Source organism: Myotis lucifugus, unplaced genomic scaffold (genome assembly GCF_000147115.1).
Source record: "Myotis lucifugus unplaced genomic scaffold, Myoluc2.0 scaffold_1977, whole genome shotgun sequence".
Taxonomy (NCBI): Eukaryota; Metazoa; Chordata; class Mammalia; order Chiroptera; family Vespertilionidae; genus Myotis; species Myotis lucifugus.
Window position 1 is genome coordinate 11,259 of NW_005873025.1, and position 19,613 is coordinate 30,871.

The 19,613-nt window shown below is 56.2% G+C and overlaps 1 protein-coding gene and 1 pseudogene across 1 annotated transcript; both read left to right on the plus strand.

Annotated features, from left to right (window-relative positions):
- Positions 1 to 200: 200 nt before the first annotated feature.
- Positions 201 to 8,488, plus strand: LOC102422674 (S phase cyclin A-associated protein in the endoplasmic reticulum-like). The gene is made up of 4 exons (XM_023748865.1): positions 201 to 221; positions 4,204 to 4,441; positions 6,136 to 6,285; positions 7,999 to 8,488. Exons 2-4 carry the CDS (start codon positions 4,292 to 4,294, stop codon positions 8,116 to 8,118), a joined length of 420 nt encoding a protein of 139 aa, XP_023604633.1. The 5' UTR covers positions 201 to 221; positions 4,204 to 4,291; the 3' UTR covers positions 8,119 to 8,488.
- A 935-nt stretch (positions 8,489 to 9,423) lies between these two features.
- LOC102422970 lies at positions 9,424 to 10,812 on the plus strand (annotated as a pseudogene).
- The last annotated feature ends 8,801 nt before the right edge of the window (positions 10,813 to 19,613 follow it).

Sequence of the window (19,613 nt, forward strand, 5' to 3'; positions counted from 1 at the left end):
CTGTCCTCCTGCTATTCATTCATTCATTAAATAAATATTTATGCAGCACTTCTCTGTGCCAGGCCCTGAGCTAGGCGTGGAGAACCCAGAAATGACTCAGACATCTCTCCTGTCCTCGGGACCTTGTAAGCTAGAAAGGGAAGAGTTACATAGACGGAGACCGTGGTGTGAGACGGAGAGCGCTGCGGAGGCTGAGGTACACGGGCCGAGCACACTGCCCGGTTAGAGCAGAATCGCTGATGGAGGTCAGAGGGGAGAGGTCAGCTTAGTTGAAGGAATGAACTGTTTTCTGGAGCAACTAAAATTCAGTCTGGGCCTTGAAAGACAGAGGGGTTGCAACATTTAGAGTTGAGAAAGGAGTAAACGAAGAAGAAAACGACATCACGCAGAAAAGCGTGAAGACAGGAGGACTGGCTTTAGCTGGGTTTTGAGGTGGATGTAGTGGTGGTGCTAGTGCCTCCCAGGTGGTTAGGAGGTTCCAGTGAGACGATAAATGTACGAGGAAGGTGTGAGCTACCGACCGCGGTTTGTTCTGTAGGTGGAGTGGGCAGGGGCGGCCCCCCTGGGAGGCGGCCTGAAGCTGAGATGGAGTCAGTCAGGGAAAACCCCGGGCACCCGGCTCCCGCGAGCAGGAGAGGGGCTGCCGGCGCCCCCACGTCTGCAGTGGCGCCCCAGACACAGGAGGCAGCGCCCGACCTGGTGCGCAGGAAGGAGGTGCAGAGAGGGAGTCAGGAGAGAGGGCCCAGGCGAGGACAGATCAGACGTTCGGGGAGCCAGCGGAGGAGGTGAAGCAGGCGAGTGGCGTCACCTGATTATTAAAAGTAGGGGGGCTCCTGTTTACTCTGTAGACAGGGTGGGAGGGTGAGGGGGCGTCACCAGGCAGCCCCCACGTGACCGTTTCCTCGGTTACTCGCCCAGTGGGAGCAGGTGCCTTCCTTGGCAGGACGGCGGAGCCTTTGGCGGAGCTCCTTCAGCCTCACGGCCAAACCCCAAAGATGAGAAAGGCCCCAAATATCGGCAGAACCAGGCAAAACCAGCCCAGAGCCCGTGGCTGTTGAAGGGACGATGAGGAAGCTGAAGCTACAGAGGTACAGACACCCACTGAGAGGCAGCCCTGCCCTGAGGCTCCCGACCAGGACCGCACCTGACAGCACCCCGGGCTCCTTCCTCCGACCTCCTCAGAGCGTACGGTTCACTTTCCACAAAACCCTGGTACTAAGCGCCCGCAGCCCAGCTCACTTCTCCTGGAGCAGGGAAGCTCATAGTCATCGCTGGGAGAATCAGTGACTTCACCCACCACCCCACCTGGGCACCTCCGAGGGGAGTTCTCTGGGGTCCGGGCTCAATGGGAGGGTCACACAGATGCCTCGGGTTCCAGGACCAAAGGAGTGAACAGGCCCAAATCCAAGAAGCGAGGAGAGCGGTCCAGAAGGTCCCCGCCCTGAAGGAGTGAGGGTGGATGTCAGCAAGCCAGGGATCCAGGGACCAGGGGACGACAGCAAGCAGGCCAGGAGCCGACGGGAGGGGCTGTCCCAGCTGCGCGTGGGGGCCCAGCAAGGCCTGGGACGGACGTGGTTTAACATCCAGGTTTAGGGGGTGCCCTACAGGCGACGCAGCTGTTGCCCCGCATGCTCTTCTTTAAGGCAAAGTCGGGTTTCGGGTGCTGTTCAGGGGGGTTGATAGTTTTCCTAGTTGGATTTAGCTTTCTAATGAGCAGACATGAATATGCCACTAAGACAGCCGTGGGCAAACTACGGCCCGCGGGCCAGATCCAGCCCGTTTGAAATGAATAAAACTAAAAAAAAAAAGACCGTACCCTTTTATGTAATGATGTTTACTTTGAATTTATATTAGTTCACACAAACACTCCATCCATGCTTTTGTTCCGGCCCTCCGGTCCAGTTTAAGAACCCATTGTGGCCCTTGAGTCAAAAAGTTTGCCCACCCCTGCACTAAGACCTCTAGTCCTAGAGACCAAACAAAAACACTTTAAAATCCAGCCCTAGCTGGTGTTGCTCAGTGGATAGAGCGTCGGCCCGTGGACTGAAGGGTCCTGGGTTCAATTCCAGTCAAGGGCACATGCCTCCATTGTCGGCTCGATCCCTGGCCCGGGTTGGGAGCATACAGGAGGGGCGACCAATCGATGTGTTTCTCTCACATCGATGTTTCTCTCTGTCCCTACCCCTCCCTTCCACTGTGTCTAAAAATCAATGGGAAAATGTCCTCAGGTGAGTATTAACAACAACAAAAATAAAATAAAATCTGATAAAATTGAGAAGATCTCAGAGTGTAATATACAACATTTCAGATCTGATTTTTTAGGTTTTCCATGTATTTTTAAAAGAAAACTTTATGCCTGACATGAATGAGGCCTTTTACCTTTTTTATTATAAACATTCAGGCTTAAAGTGATTATAACTGACAGTTAAGACCAACAGAAGCCAGTGGCCTGTTCGTGGACAAATGATCTGCATTTCAGACTAAATCAAAAGTAAACATTCTCTCGAGCCCCCTCAGGACTGCACTAGGCTGTGATGGCCTTGCAGCACCCGCCCCCGCCCTGCAGGGAAAGGTCTTCTCCCTGAAGCAGTGACACGTGTGTGCCTTGAGCCGTCTCCATTCAGTCCGAGTTCTTGGACGCTCGCTCGATTGATTTTTCTGAAGGACCATTTTCGCTCCATCAGGAGAATGTTGCCGAAGATCTTGGGGTGTGTTTCTTTATGAGCTATGATTAGTGTTCCCCTCAGTAGTGGAGTGGGGTAGGGAGAGGGGGACGTATTCTGATGACTTTACTGACTTTTTTTTCTTACTCTTTTGAAAAAGTAATAGCGGTGAATTCATGTCATCTGATAAATGCTTGGAAAGACTAGGTATTAAGGCGCCTTAAATGTTAAAGCCATATTCCTGAATACCTGCATGTGGGTGTGCTGACAGTCCCTTTAAAAGCAGCCCCAGCAGTAAGGGGGGGGGGGGGGGGGGGCAGCCTTCTCGTTCACAGCAGCAGGACTTTCAGCAGCGTCATGTCACTCATCCCCGAGGCTTCAGGCAGAAATGTCTTCTGACTTGTCACTGGCTCTCAGAGGCCGTCGGTGCTAAACAAACACAGACCCCTTGTTGGAACCTATATAATAAACTCAGACGCATTAGTCCCTGCTCCGTCTCCCGTCAGGGTCTGACCCCCACCTCTCTGGCTATGGGGGGAGGAAGGGCCAACGGACACACACTCACGGCGTGCAAGGTTCTGAGGTGCCCGTGAGCAAATCAGTGCGATTGCTTACCCTTTTGTTCTCACTGAGTCCCGTCAGATAGAAAGCTTCTCCACGATGGTGCAAGGTTACAATCAGTCTGTGTACTCGTTTAACTGTGTTCAGTTCAGAGAAGGAGGCCTGGAGGGAAAGAGGTCATCCTTCCAAGTCCTTGGGCGTCCCCTGCCCGTGCCACCAGCACGTTTGTATGACCGAAAGCCTGTCACCTAGTCACTAGGTCTCGGGGGGGCCTCCTGGGGAGCAATCTGGGTGCCGTTTCCGGGGGGGGGAGTGAATGATTGGCAGCCATGGCGCTAGCACCACAGGTTCGTGGTCAGTCGGTGCTGCCTGGGACCCGAGCTGAGGGGTGAGATGGGTGTGCAAGCCCTGGCTTCACGTTGGCTCCAGGAGTTCATTTCCCAGCACGTGCTTCTGGCTCCCCCACATGCTGCCCCATGGCTGCTCAGCGGATTTCCTGGTCGTTTGCATGACGCTCATCCAGATGCTTGTTCGGGAGTCTGGCCCCACGCCCTGCCCTGCCCTGATGGTGAAACTGCCCCAGGGGGTGGCCATGTCTGCCCACCACAGGGCCCCAGCACAGCCGTGGGTTGTGAGGCCTCTGCTTGCCTGAGAGCTGCCTCCCCTGGGTGCCCTTTGTGCGTCCTGAGGAGGCCATGCTGGTTTTGGCCTCTGGTCCCAGCAGTGCCGTGGACTCTGTCCAGACCTGGAATCCAGCAGAGCAGGGCTACCCGGCTTCGGAGACCGGAGGCTGGTGGCGACCTCAGCCCTGGCCGCGCGTGCTCAGTGTGCACAGCGGCAGGGAGGCCTCGAGGGCTCTTGCTCCCTGTTAACAGCTCAGGTGGTTTGCTCTCGGCGCCTGCTCGTCCTGCTCCCCGCGACCGGCAGACAGGCTGCCCTCCGGGAAGTAGAGGCAAAGAGTCGCATGTTTCTTTGTCAGGCCGGACAGCATATTCGACAGCAATCGCCAGGACCTCACAGGACTGACAGCGGCTCTTCAGGCCACGGACCTCGCGGGGGTGCTGCACATGCTCTACGGCGTCCTGTTCCACGGCGCCGTCGCGGACCCCGGCACCGCCAGCCCCAAGGAGAGCTACTCTCAGAGCACGGTCCAGGTGGCCATTCAGAGTCTGCGTTTCTTCAACAGCTTTGCAGCCCTGGACCTGCCCGCTTTTCAGGTACGAAGCGTTGGCTGGCGTTGGTGTGACCGACCACAAGTTCATGTGCAGTGTAGCTAGGAGGTGAGGGTCTTCCTCCGGACCGGGCGGGAGGAATAGACTTCGATAAAGAGATAACTCACAATCTGAGGGTTACATGGAGGACGCCGCGAGCCCGCACACAGTAGGTCCTCGGGAAATGCGGACCAGCGCAGCTTGTGGGGATGAAGGGTTGAGGCACACGTTGCGTGGGAAGGTTCAGTGTTGCCGCGGCAAAGCTGTGTGCTATGGTGTGAGCCTCGCTGTGCCGTAGTAACGTATTTCACTAGAATATTTTCCAGTTTCCGTTTCATTGTATACTAATAAGGCTGTCAGAACATTTTGTCCCTTCAGTACAGAGTGTGGGTTCACTCTGAATTCATGTTGGCACAGATGGCCCTGAGGTCCCGGACATTGTATATCGTCTGGTCTGACACTTTTTACAATTGAAGGTGGTCTCAAGAAACAAATCAATGTACTGACGAGGCAGTTAATTCTGGCTAAAAAGGAAATATAGGTTCCTTGAAAAATTGGTTTAATTTTTATATTCAAACTTACGTGCCCCTTGACCTGCACTTATCAGTGAAGGTTAAACGGAGGGCGCGGGGTCGCAGCATGCTGGACGCAGCTAATTAAATAGGGCCGAGCGAGAAGATGTCACTGCTTGATTTAAAGGGCAGGGGCCCCCGGAGTCTCCCTGGGACTGGAAACGTTTTGTCTCAGGGCAGTGACACCGAGACAGAAGACACTCACATTGAGCAGTAATTGTGTGTCGACAGCACTCCTAACAGGCTGTTCACCGCCAACAGGCAAAGCGCGTTCATGGAAACTTCCAAGCCGCCACCTACCTGGCCTGCTTCAGGCCGGCCCGACCTCAGATCGCAGATGTGTTTAAAGCGCTGCCTTTCCCGTAGCCAGCAGTGGGCTTCCCCCCAGTGTGGGCTGCGGGCCTTTTCTGTGGGCTCGCCTCTCCCCTTTGCCCTCCTGTCACTCTGTTTGACATGTTTATTAAATAGAAGCCCCGGCTGTGCAGGCAGACCCGGCTCTCCCGCGTGCCCACCGCCCACCGCCCTAGCCCTCAGAGAGGCCCTGGAAGCCTCTGAGCTGGGGGGGGGGGTTGTTTTGGGGGGACAGGGGCTGATGGTTGGGTGTTTTACATTCTTTTGGGAGCCTTGGGTTTATAGAGCTGTGTATTTGAATAATTAGTTATTTATCTTTCCTTTCTATTTGAGCATAAGTAAATAATTAGAATTATTTGTATCCCTGTGTACAAGAAAATGTTTTCTCCAGGAAAAAAAAGTATTGGAAGTTAGCTAAATGATAGATTTACAGGCGATTTTTCGTATTTTGATATTTTTCCAAATTTTTCACAGTGAGACTATTTGTACAAAGAGAAAAAATAACTTCCTAAAAAGGGAAGAAATAACCCTGCTTAGGTGTCTTGTCCGTGTGGCCCAGGCATTTGGTCTGCTCTGCTCTGCCTTCTGTCCCTTTGCAGGTTACACCTTGCATTTATTATAGTCACTTCTTAGCACAAGAATCCCCAAGGGGCTGCTAAGCGCTGTGCTCAGAAACTGTATGTGCTCCTCCGGCACCGGCCATGGCAGAGCGGCCGGTCTCACGGTCGGAGCCCCGCTCCCGCTGGGGGCGCTCTAACCGCTCTCTGCCTTTGCCAGTCCATCGTAGGGGCGGAGGGCTTGTCCCTCGCGTTCCGGCACATCGCCAGCTCCCTCCTGGGCCACTGCAGCCACGTCTCCTGTGAAAGCCTGCTTCACGAGGTCATCGTCTGTGTGGGCTACTTCACTGTCAACCACCCGGATAACCAGGTAAGAGGCCCCGGAAGGTTCCGGAGGCTGCACCCCCAGCGCTGAGAGTGAGGTGTGGGGAGTGAGGAAAGGCAGGCTCACCCATCTGGCCTGGGTGAGGGCCTCCAGCAGCCCCAGGGGAGTCGGGAAGTCTCTGACTTCTCTCCAAAGAGGTTGGGTCAGCCTTAGGATAACAGTAGGGCCCCTTGTAGAGCTGGACAACGAAAATGTTGTAATAAAACATTGCTGAGCCGCACAGCAGCATCTGCTCTCCTCCCGCGTGGATTCTGGTCCTGTCTCCGCAGACTTCTTGTTGTGGTGAGGTAGAGCCTGTTTCTGCTGGGCGCCTTGTAGCCAGGGCTCCAGCCCCTGATGGCACTGCTCCTGGCCCTCGGCCTCCCCACCCGCCCGGAGTCAGAGGCCGCCTGCCCGGTGGTGGTGGAGGGGACCTGAGGCAGGCTCCTGAGTCGTTTTGCTTTTAATGGTTTTGATTATTTGGTTTTTGAGCAAGATTTCATTTGTAAATAGGATTCTGCTGCTTTAAGAAGTTGGGAGATCTGTGTTACAGATTTTGTGAAAAAATAATAAAGCACTGTATTTCACTTTATTTGTGAAACCAGAGTTATGGCATAAATAACATATCAAATAGTAATTCCTGGCAACCTCATTTATCTATCGTTTTTATCGTGTAACTGGAAGGTTGTACCTTTCCCCCACCCGCCACCCCTCTATGAATATACTTACATAGCTGCGGTCATGCTGCACACACACTCCTGTCCTGCTTTAGACACTTAACCTATAACAGAACCATTCTTTACAAGTATCGTTTTTAGTGTCTGAATGGCTATTTCTTATGTGGACAGCCCGTGGTTGACCTAACAGTTTCCCGTTTTAAGTTGTTTACCATATGTTACCATGACACCTGCTGCACTTACAGAGGCGAGTGATTTGTGTGTGTGGTAATATTTTGCTGTGTACAGTTCCACAGCAAAAAGTTCAGTTCTATGGACCTTAAAAATAAAACTGCTAGTTATTTTATCAGCAAAAATGTGTTTAACCCTAGCTGATTTGGCTCAGTAGATATAGGGTCGGCCTGCGGACTGAAGGATCCTGGGTTTGATTCTGTCAAGGGCACATGCCTGGGTTGCAAGCTCGATGCCCAGTAGGGGGTGTGCAGGAGGCAGCCGATCGATGATTCTCTCTCATCAGTGATGTTTCTATTTCTCTCTCTCCCTTCCTCTCTGAAATCAATACAAAATATATTTTTAAAATGTGTTTATTTGGGAATAACAGATAATTGCAATTCTGGATAAGCATGCTGTAGCAAAAGACTTTATCAGTAGGTCCAGAAAACAAATGAGAACGTTACTTTATAGAGGAAAGGGAGGGGACCGCAGAGGAGCTTTGGAGAAAAGTCCATCGGAGGAGCGGGAGCGCTTCGCTCATGGGGGCGATGCTTCTCATTGGCTGAGTTGCCAGGGTTCCGTTGGCTGGTGTGTGGCTGGGGAGGAGAAGACCTTCCTGCTGAGAGGCGGGGTATGTGCTGGTGCTGTGGTGCTGAGACGCCCCCTCAGGCCCGACGGCATCGCACAAGGCGGTTTCTTCACGGCGAAGGTGCCGGACAGTTTCAAGCTCCGATAACCACTCTGTGGTGAGAATTACGGAGCTCGGAATCGTGTGGGCTTTCCGAGAGGTTTCCTGTGACGCTGGTCACGGACTGGTCCTCTCCTGTAGGTAAAGCACCTGCTCCGAGTCTCTGGGCTCACCAGACAGGATGGGAAATGGGATCGGGGAGCTGGTGTGTGCAGGTGGCCTGTGACAGCCGACCTAGGCCTGCAGCCAAGCAACGAGTGAGCACGCGGGAACAAGAAAACACATCAAATAGCAACACGAGGAGACAGACCGGGTGCTGGTCAGTGCCGCGTGGATAATTGTTGAGGGTGAGCTCGCTGTGAGGAAGAAATCAGAAAGGTGGGAAGAGCCAGACATCCCTGTCAACCCCTTGCCTCCCAGAAGGACTGGATACCAACCTGGACACCCACTTCCGGTTCAGGGGAAGGTCAGAGAGGTCAGTTCAGCCCCAAGGCAGTGGCTGAAGTGCAGCATCTCTGAGAAGAAAGAATAGGGTAAAAATACAGCAGAAATCATCCGAAATATAAACGATAGTAATTGTCAAACACGGAGACACTGGGCCTTATGCGATGCTGTTTCTAAGCATAATCCCTGATATTTGTGGAATTCTTTATAAATCGTTCCCATCCGCTGCTCCGGGACCCCCTGAGCCCTTCAGTGCGGCTGTAAGTGCAGGAATTGTCCTGCCTCGTGGACAGTGAGGAGCTGGGGTTCTGGGGTGATGCCAGCCCTGAGATGACGTAAGAACCACTAAGACCAGGACTAGATTCCAGGTCCTGCAAAGCCCACCCCGTGTACGTTTCATTTCATTCCGTGTCGCTTAAGGCAATCAGATGTCCACAGCCCCATCTGCTGGTGATCCCTGACGTGTACCCGGGCGGGGAGGGTACCCAGGCATTGAGACGCTGCCACCCTGCGAGTCCTTGCGCCTGGACATCTGTGTGCCTGACTCCGGAGCCGCAAAGGTCCTGGGAAGCTGTGAGTGCGTGTCTGATGAGCACCGGATGGACCACAGGCTGGGAAACAAGCCTGGAGTCTAACCCCACGCCGTCCCTGGCTGAGTGATCTCAGAGAGAGCATTTTCCCTCTGGGGCTGGACCTTTGTGGCTCCGCTAAGAGGTGGATTGGTTCTGGAAATGGATAATGGTGATGGTCGCACAATATTGTGGATACACTTAATGCCACTGAATTGTAGGCTTAAAAATGGTTAGAATAGTAACTTTCATGTTGTATATATTTGCCACAATAAAATCAGTTTTAAAAAAGTGGATGGGCCAAAACCGGTTTGGCTCAGTGGATGGAGCGTCGGCCTGCGGACTGAAGGGTCCCGGGTTCGATTCCGGTCAAGGGCATGTCCCTGGGTTGCGGGCACATCCCCAGTGGGAGATGTGCAGGAGGCAGCTGATTGATGTTTCTCTCTCATCGATGTTTCTAACTCTCTATCTCTCTCCCTTCCTCTCTGTAAAAAATCAATAAAATATATTTTTTTTTAAAAAAAGTGGATGGCTTCTCCTGTGGGAGCCGCCGGGTGGAGAGGAGTGTGGCCTTCTCCTCTCCCCGCCATGGCGTGTGCTCATCCACTGATATCTGTGTTCTCTGAAAAGGGGGAAACATCTGGCAAAAATGTCACTTTGCCTGCTGTGTTCAAGGCTCCCATTCGACCAGATATTGTGAATTTTGTTCACACCAACTTGCGCAAAAACAATAGACAGCCCTATGCTGTCATGAATTGGCAGGTCATCAAACCAGTGCCGAGTCCTGGGGTACTGGCAGAGCTGTGGCTCGAGTTCCCAGAGTCCGAGGTGGTGGAACTCATCATTCTGGCCAGGGTGCTTTTGGAAATATGTGTCGTGGGGGCCACATGTTTGCACCAACCAAAACCTGGCACCGTTGGCACCGCAGAGTAAACACAACACTGAAACGATATGCCATCTGCTCTGCCCTCGCTGCCTCAGCCTTACCAGCACTGGTCATGTCTAAAGGTCACCGTATTGAGGAAGTTCCTGAACTTCCTTTGGTGGTTGAAGATAAAGTTGAAGGCTACAAGAAAACCAGGGAGGCTGTTTTGCTTCTTAAGAAACTTAAGGCCTGGAATGATACAAAAAAGGTCTATGCCTCTCAGCGAATGAGGGCCGGCAAGGGCAAAATGAGAAACCGTCGTCGTATCCAGCGCAGGGGACCTTGTATCATCTATAATGAGGACAACAGTATCATCAAAGCCTCCAGAAACATCCCTGGAATCACTCTGCTTAATGTAAGCAAACTGAACATTTTGAAACTTGCACCTGGAGGGCATGTGGGCCATTTCTGCATTTGGACTGGAAGTGCTTTCCGCAGGTTAGATGAGCTGGATGGCACTTGGCGTAGAGCTGACCCCTCAGTAGTAACTACAGCCTTCCCATGCACAGGATGCTCAGTACAGACGTGAGCAGAATGTTGAAAAGCCCAGAGATCCAAAGAGCCCTCCGAGCACCACGCAAGAAGATTCACCGCAGAGTCCTGAAGAGAATCCACAGAAAACCCTGAGGATCATGTTGAAGCTAAACCCATATGCAGAGACCGTGCGCCAGGACACCATTCTTCGTCAGGCCGAGAACCACAAGCTGCGGGTGGATGAGCAGCAGCAGCACTGGAAGCCAAATCAGGTAAGAAGGGGGTTCCAGGCCAGAAGCCTGTGGTCGGGAAGAAAGGAAAGAAGGCTGTTGGCCTTAAGAAGCAGAAGAAGCCTTTGGTGGGAAAAGGGCTGCAGCTACCAAGAAACCAGCCGCTGAGAAGAAGCCCGCAGAAGAGAAACCCACCACAGAAGAAAGAAGCCTGTGGCGTAAACTTGCATTTGTTTATTCCATACGGTCCGGTCACTGTGGACAGCTAATTTTGAATAAAAATGAGCAAAGGCAATGAGAAACATAAAAAAAAAGTGGATGGTGCTGGATGCTCCCCCGTGAGCCAGGCCCACGCTGTGCTGTCAGCTCACGGCTCTGCATGAAGGACCGGCACCCATTCAGTCTGTGAGCTGGCAGGACCGAGCCCTCACGCCCAGGGCGCCTTCAGCAGACAGCCTGCCGTGGAAGTGGTGCCCGCGTGTGGGGGGTCATCTTTCCGAAGGGTCGCCGTCTCTAATTAAAATGTTGGGTCAGATCAGAAGCATCCTTCTATTGTGTGGCACGTCAGGACTCGTTGTAACTTTCTTCCCATTTAATTATTATAATGAACACAATTAGCATGTGCTGTGAGCCCTTCACCTTATTTGCATTTTATATGGGATAATTAAAAGTGCCCTGATAATTACATTAACTCAGTGACAAATGATTTGACTGCCTGCGTACTGCTGTATGGGGAATAAGCGCCTTTGCATATTCATTTTCGTTAGTGACGGACGTTTCATTTGGAAAGACCCCAGAGAGTGCAGCTGTCAGAGCCCGAACCTCTTAAAGGACTTGAAGGGAAGGGTCCCTGTGGCCCAGCGTCCCCGTCAGTGCCTCTGTGGAGAAGTCCATGCGTCACGTAACCGTCGCCCTGTATGTGCGCGGGCTCCTGCAGGCTCCTGGGGAGAGCAGCATGAGCTGGACGGTGAGGCTCTTGAAACGACATCGGCCTGAGCTGTGACCTGCATTTTCCAGGTCTTGTGTGATTTGGTGATTTAGTAAGAAAACCCAAACATTAATTGACTGATCATCCCTAAACTCTGTCTGTTGTCCTCCCCTCGGCTGCGGCGAGAGCAGGGCTGTTCCCAGTCCTGCACCCTCGGGCCTCAGGGACCCAGAGCGGTGTGTTCCCAGGCACAGCTTTCCAGCCCGGTTCCAGCTCCGAGCCTTCAGAGGCAGCCCAGGTCCTGCTCAAACATTCTCAGTTTGTTCTCCAAGGAGAGGGTCCTCGGTCACAGCCCTGTGCACACTCCCCAGCCTGTCCCCCATGAATGGAGGCCACTGTGGCCTCGGAGGGGCCTCCAGGTCCAGGCCTTCCTGCTCTCAGTGAGTGTGGGCAGCTGGCTCTGTGGCTGTCACGCTGCATCCGGCTTTCTGTGTTTCCTCTCTCTGTGTGACACGTACATTCCTCTTATAAAATAAATGCCACGTCTGAGGAGGAGCCTAGGGGTGTCAACAATATAACCATTTTGGAGTTACCCTCAATATTTCAGCTCAGAGAAAAATATGGCTTTTCCCCCTCAAAAGTAAAATTCAATCAGTTGCACAATAAATTTCCTAATTAAAAGTAAGTTTTGCTTAAATATTTATTTTAAGACTTTTAGTGAGTGACCTGGCTGGGGTTAGAATGGCACTTGCCAGTTGGCAGTTTGGCTGATGGCAGAGAACGTCGCCCAGATCACCGAGTCCAAATAAAGGGCCCTGTTTACTCCCCTCATCTCTTCGGTGAGCTTTCCAACACGTGCTCACGTCAGGGACCCTTTTCCTGCGCAAACCACCCGAGAGTTGTCAGGAGCCCCACGTGTTAGCCTGTGGCTGCCGGGCCGATGCCTGGAGCAGACGCAGCCTCGGCGGAGCCCGCACCTCCCGGGACCAGCACGGCCAGTGACTTGGGGTGCCCGGCTGAGAAAGGGGCCTCCTCCCCGAGGCTGGCTCACCGTGTTCCCACAGACCCCCTGCCTGTGGACGGGGCAGCAGCAGTTCAGGGCCTGGTGCAGCCACAGCCTGAATCGTCTGCAGCTGAAGTTTTGACGTGATCTTTGACGTCCTGAACGTCAGATGCCACAGAGGACAAGAGTGTGGGCCTGACGGGAGCGGCTGGGAACGCCCTGGCTGTCCGGCGCTGTGGCCTTGGCGGGCTACCGAGCGCCGAGCCTCGTCTACTCATCTGTGAAGCGGGGCCACGCGGCCACGACTCCCAGGTGCTGTGTGGAGTGAGGGCGACAGTCGCAGGGAAGCTCGGGAGGCAGCTGCTGCCCACTGGGCTCGCCCTGCATCACCGCTCCATGGCACCGAGCCGCCTCCCGGCGTCACACAGGCCTGCGACGCTCAGGGCCGCACAGACCGGCCATCCTTCCTTCACGGGCCTCCTCAGCTTCTCAGAGTCTGCACACTCCAGTGAAACAGTCACCACCCAGCATTGGAGCCGTGAGGCGGAGCACTAGCCTCGCTTCGTCTCAGCTGGACTGAGAAAGCGGGGAGTCCACCGAGCTGCTTTGGCCGCGGCTGTGAGACTAAGAGCACGAGAGAGCACCTGCCTCCGCCCAAGGGACATGCAGCCAGTCGTCCTCTGAGCTCCACCATCACCGGACTGGGCAGAGCAGAGGAGACGCACGGGGAGACGGCCTGCACCCCTCCCCGGGGTCCTCTGCACAGGCTCCGGTCAGGGGTGCCCCGGCCTCGCGTCCTTGTCCCCGGGAAGCCTTCTCCTGACGGTGGGGTGTGCACAGAAAATAAGATCAGAAGGACGCTCTGTCGGAGGTGAGCGGCTGAGCCGGGCTGAACCTGGGCTGCCTTCGTCTTCAGTCGTGGAGGGGCCTTTGTTCTTAACCCCCCGAGGATATGCTTTCATTAATTTTAGAAAGAGAGAGAAACATCCATCGGTCGTCTCCCATACGTGCCCTGACTGGGGATCAGACCCGCAACCCAGGTCTGTGCTCTGACCAGGAATCGAACTGGCCTTTTGGTGATTCTCCAGCCGAGTCACCGGCCGGGGCACAGAGGGGCCTTTAAATAATCGCTGAGATGGAAACCCCTCCTGAGACGGGAGCGGGAGCGGGAAACCCTTGGGTCACAGACGCCGATGCCGTCGAACAGCTACTGGGGCGGCCGCCAGGGTCGTGGGTCCTGTCCCGGCTGCACAGCTGGGTGGCCTTGCTGAGTCCCTCCCTCTCGGGGCTTTACCTTCCTGTCTGATGGAGTGTGACTGTATCATGTGAGACGCGTGGGAGGTCATGGCCAGATCAGCCTACGTAGGTACCTGTCACCATTTTCAGTTCTAAGTACGGCAGTCACAGCCCCTGCTCTTGCCACTGGTCTCCTGGTTGCTCCACAAACACAGCCTTGTCCTTGCTGCTTTCTGCCTGGAATGCTTTTCCCAAGAAACCAGCACGTTTGGGGACATGGTTGCCGCCTGTCCTGCCCCCAGAGGCCTTCCTTTCCTGTCGGCCATGGTCCTCTTTCTTCTTTACCTCGCTCTGTTTTTCTTCCTACTGGTGGCACCTGCCCCCTGACATTTCCCTGTTGACTCTGTCTCCCACTCCCAGCCGTCCCACTAAATGTCGGTACCGAGAGCAGTGCCACGCAGGTAGCAATTACCTGGTAAATATTTGCTGAATGAAGGATCAGATGTGAAGATGACACATCACCTCTCAGAGACCTGCCCGGGCAGCGGTCAGCGGTCTCCCTCTCAGGAGCGGGGAGTGTTTTGTAGCCTGAGGAGAGGGAGTGGGCTCTGCACTGGGCAGCTACCCCACAGCCAGCTCTGCACCCGGCGGACGCTCCCTGCGGTGCCGCTGCTCAGCTGCTCAGCTGTAAAGTGCAACCACGCGGCTGCCACCTCCCGGCCGTGCACATTGGACTAGATGGCGCGCAGGCCCTGGGCCAGAGCCAGGGCCGGTTCTGTGTGGTGCGAGGTCATCATGGGGGCCTCCCTGCTCTGACGGGGAAAAGGCCTGTATGCCCACCGCTCAGCCCAACACGCCCTCCCCTCCAGCCACCTCCGCTGTCAGAGCATCCCCAGCTGCTGAGAGCGCTGACGTCTCCTGCACAGGGACCCTGTGGGGACCCCACGATGTGGAAGCACCAGGGTTCCCGTCGGGGTCCCTGGGCTGCACTCCCTGCTCTGGCCCCGCTGCCCTCCCCTTCCCAGGGCCACGCCTTGCTGAGCAGGACGCATTGCCCAGTGGCCACCAGATGCGGTCGGGGAGGCAGTGAGAGGGTCTCCACTCAGCACCGTGGGCCCCGAGGTCGGAGGAAGGGAGACCTCACACCCGGGGAATTCTCTCTGAAACCCACCACGGAGCCCAGAGGTGCTCTGAGCTGGTGTGAGGGAGCGACGGGGAGACGCCTGACATGAATGACGGGGAGCCTTTCATGGCCCCTAATTGGAACCTTATCCTCCGGTACTTAGAGCAGAGAGATGAAAGCGGGGAAATCCGAGAGACCATTTATTTCACTTGAGAAAGCAGTAAACGAACTACAAAGAGATGTGACTGCTATTATATTTTTAAGATTAAATAAAATTGTCACAGACTAGTGCTGGGCAGCCGGTAAGTGCTCGGGGAATGCACCCACGCTCCCCGTCGGCTGCTGGGAGGTGGCCAGGCGCTGCGTGGATGACCCTCGCTCACCCAGGGGCTCCCTGGGAGGAGGTCGGCCACCAGCTCTCCAAGCCCCTTGGCATTGTTAGGTATGCGCCTCCGCCACCCACTCCTGCCCCCACATGTCCTGTCATGGCGTTCCTAATCCTCCGGTACCACGTGTGTGGGGGGGGGGGGTGATTCACGAAGGTCACTGGCCGCCAGGCCCGGCCGGCTTCAGGTGTGACAGGACTTGTCAGGAGCGATGCACTGGCCTGGCCACCCTCGCTGGAGCTTTGCAGCAGGACCTGTTCGCAGAAGGAATGCAACGCGACTTTGTCTCTGCTCTGCTACAAAAATATGCTTTGTTCCAACGATCTACGGACCCTCGCGGCTGTCTCTCTCGGTGCATTCAGATGTCTAGACACCTGCTCTCACCCCTCGGGTGAGGACATCTTGTCTTTGACAAGAAAAGGGAAAACAAAACAAGAATTCTTAGGCATGAAGACTTTGCCTTGGTGAGATTAGCTGTCTGTACACATTCTGTCTGACTTCACCCCCGGCCACACTGACCGACAGAACTGGGTGGCCTTAGATTTGAGAGGCCGGCTCGCAGGGCGCCGGGAGGAGCTGCCCCTGCTCTCGGACCGCAGTGCCAGGAGCCTGGGACTCGGTGGGGTGCTGGCCGAGGGACCCAGCCAGCCAGCTGTTCTTGCAAATGCAAAGATGGGTCATCGCAGCACTGGATGTAGGTTTGGGAACCTGAGCTTGGTCCTCATCCCTTCCCTCCCCAGAGTCATGAGTACCTGCTCTTTGCAGGAACGGTGATGGGCACCATGCGAGGTACTAGGGGCACAGCGTCCGCATGGAGCTGACAGCGAGCGACTGGGAGACGGATTCACTTCTATAGCCCTGTTTCTGACAGAATTGGAAGACTGAGCTGGAGCTTGCACAACTCCCTGCAAGGAGAAGAGATGGGCTTTGTGGGAAGACTGGGTCCTGCTCGAGGGCAGGGATGGCTCTCACTTGTCACCACCCCGTTCCAGGTGCCTCGTCCCACTCGGCCGGGCAGACGCTCAGTAAACATCGGATGAATGGACGGTTTGTCTGCTCGCTCGCTTCCTGGCTCCTGGCAGCACTCCAGGCCGTCACAGTCGGAGGAGAGGCGGGCGGTTTCCGTTTGTGTAACAGGATGGAACCTCCGTAGGCCTGCTCCCCTCGGTCCCAGGAAGGGAGTGTGCGTTGTCGTTTTCAGACGTGTGATCCGCACACTCTCCCAGGCCGGTGCACCTCCAGACCCGACCTACCGCTGCTCAGCCCGTCACCCCACTTCCCTTTTTCTTCTTTAAATGTAACTGTTGGGAAAAGTACTCAGGTGATACCACAGATCAGCATCATCAGTCGATTGTACATGATAGTGTTTGTTCCAGAAACGTCAGGCCAGATTGCAGACACTCAGACCCCCAGGCAGCTGACTGCAGGCGTCCCGGGCGGAGCTCATGCAGTCGCGGGCCCAGCAGGTTCCCCTGAGCGTCAGCCCTGCCCCCTCCGTTCCTCTCATTCGGTTCTTACGTCTGATCCTTTGAGACAAGGCCGAGAGCTGGTCACTGGATGCCTCGCCCAGCAGAACCTGGGTTTTGAGGAGGCCTTCGTGCTGGTGGGTCTGTGTCCGCCGGTCGGCGTCTGTTTGGATGGCGGTGTGTCATCCTCCTCTCCGTCTGGGCGGACAAGACTGTGAGAAGCCGGCTGGCGGCAGGCATGGGACGAGCTCGGGCACAGCCACAGAGCCAGCCCTGTGCCAGGGAGGGGCGCCTCGCGTCTGAGGGCCCTGCAGGGGCCTGAGGGTGAGCGGGAAGCCAGCACTCAGCGTCCCGGGGCTGCCTGGGGACCTGGGACAGTCTTTTGAAGTTTCTGAACGTCATCTTTTTTGTGATGAAAGAGGATGGTCACCCACCCCCGTCTGCCCACCACAGAGGGTGCGGAGAGTGAGGCCGTAAGGAGGGGCCTTTGCACACACTGCCAAGTGCTGTCTGCCCGACCGGCTCTGCCCTGCGGGTGAGGGGTCCTACGTGCAGGGTCCTGGAGATGGGCCTCCAGGCCTCCACAGAGAGACCGGTCCACCCGCACCACCAAGAGACGCCTTCCCCGGACTCTTCCGTAAACCGGCCGGGAGCCTGCGGCGGTGCCCGGGGCCCTGAAGATTTCCGTGTTGCGGCCCACCCCGCAGGGGCCTCCGTCCCTCCAGACACAAGGGCCCCGGGCTGGTGAACAGCACACACCTGTTCTCATGTCTGCGGCTGGAAGCCCGAGGTCGGGATGTCGGGCTGGGGGCCCAGGAGGGTCTCCTCCAGGTTGCAGACGGCCACCTTCTCGTCGTCCTCACAGCGTCGTGGCAGAGGGAGGCCTGTCCCAGCGCGAGGGCCCCGATGCCCTCCCCGGACACGCTGTGTAACCAGGGCTGGCCGTGCAGGCCGACAGACCATCCAGCTCACGAGGGGACGTGCGGGTGGATCCCCCGGTGACACGGACGAGCCTCACCGTCCAGCAGGGCCGCCCAGGACAGGAGGGAAGGTGCAGCAGCTGCCGTCTGGGACCAGGACGTGTCGCGGCTGCCGCCCTGTCTCCAGTTGGAAGGAGAGGGTCTCTAGCTGTGCTGCCTGGAAGGCTTCCTGGGCGTGAGGGTTCCCGGTGCCTCACAGGAAGCTCCTGCCGGATGACTCGGGCCCACGGCCCCGTCTGTGAGCTCTGCCCTCTGCCTGTTTCCCTTGGCACGTTGGGCACAGCAGCTCGAAGCACACGGTCGGCTGAGCCTCTGCTTGTTTCTAGGATCGTGCTCATGCCGGGACTCTCTCTCCTCGGAGCTGTCAGAACGCCCTCCTGCCCCCACCAGGTCCCCCTGGCACCCGCTGTGTGCAGAGCTCGTCCTGTGGGCACAGGGTCGGGGGAGGCCAGGCTGTGGCTTCCAGGGGCTGGAGATGCTGCCGAGGCCCAGCCAGAGCCGAGGGCCGGCGCTGCCGGATCTGCCCAGCGAGTGGCCTTCATGGGGAGGCGGCTGGGATGATGGAAAACAGGCCGTGGGCCTCACCTGGGAGGGGCTCCGGTCCTGCAAGCCCCTCGGTGGGAGCAGGTGCCACCGGAGAGGACACGGCAGCAGTGCCCATCGCTACGTCGGCTTTTATATTCTGGTCACAGATGCCTCGTGTGAGCCTCATCTAAGCCCTGAAACTGCCATCCCGCCCTCCCCCACTCCCCCACTTTATAGAAAGGACCCAGAAGCTCCAGTTGGTTAACTGACCAGAACCAGGGCTCCTGACAGTCCCCTGGAGCCGGCAGTGCGGGGCCTGTGGCCGCCGAGGGGTGGCTGACACGCAGCTGGAGGGCAGCCTCTCAGATGAGACGTTCCTCTGGCCGGGGGAGGAGGAGTCACAGCTGCACCTTGGACTGAACTGTGTGACCCCCTCCCCCCGGTTCCATGTTGAACATTAACCCCCCGAGACCGCACTTGGAGAGGGGGCTTTTAGGAGATGACTAAGGTCAGTGAGGCCATGGGGGTGGGTCCTGATGAGGCAGGACCGGTGGCCTGGGGAGGGGTCTGTCCGTCCACACACTCGCGGGAAAGGCCAGGGAGGTGTCGGTCTGCACCCAGGAAGAGGCTCGGCCTCAGACTCCCAGGCTCCAGAGCTGTAGGAAGCAGGTTTCTGTTGTTGAGGCCGCGTGACACGTGGCAGCAGCCTGAGCTGTGATGGGCCAGCAGGCACCAGGCGTCTCTCCTGGAACTCCTCCACCTGCAGTTCCCAGGCGCCAGGTTGGACGCCGCCCTGCATGTAGGCCACATTCCCTGCGTGAGGGGCAGCCTCCCTTGTGGCTCTCCTAGGACCTCGTCCTTCCCTCTCGGATGCCTCAGGCCCCTGTGCTGCTTGCCATTCGTCTCCTGAGAGCGAGAAGCATGGCCTCTGCCCCCCAGACGTGACCCGAGACTCGGTCCGTGCCTGCTGACCTCACCTGGCCCCTCGGTGCACCCAGGGCTCCTTTGCCCGGTAGAAGGCACACTGATGGGAGCCAGAGGCCAGGAGCGGCCAGGGGTCAGCAGGTGAAAGAATCAGCAGCTTGTCTACTCCACCTTCCATCTTCTTTTCCTTTTTTAACCAGATTCCTCTTTAACGCCCGTGTTTGTGTCCCCGGCCCTCTCTCTCACCAGGCCGGGCACACTGCCAGCATGCAGCCTCCTCGTTCTCAAGCCCCTGCTTCCAAAGAAGAGGGAGTGGGGGTCTCTCTTCCTCTCTTTCCCGACCCCCGTGATACTAACAAAGCGGTGAGGACAGGGCCCTGGGCAAAGATCCCCTTCTTCAGTGGGTCGTAGCGACCGGAGAAGGACCAAGACGGACCATGAAGGCAGGAAGCTCTCTCGTGCTCCAGTGCAGGCAGGTGGTTTCTGCTCGTCTGCCTCAAACTCAAGACACGGGCATCTACTTCTCAATGAGAGAATCTCTTT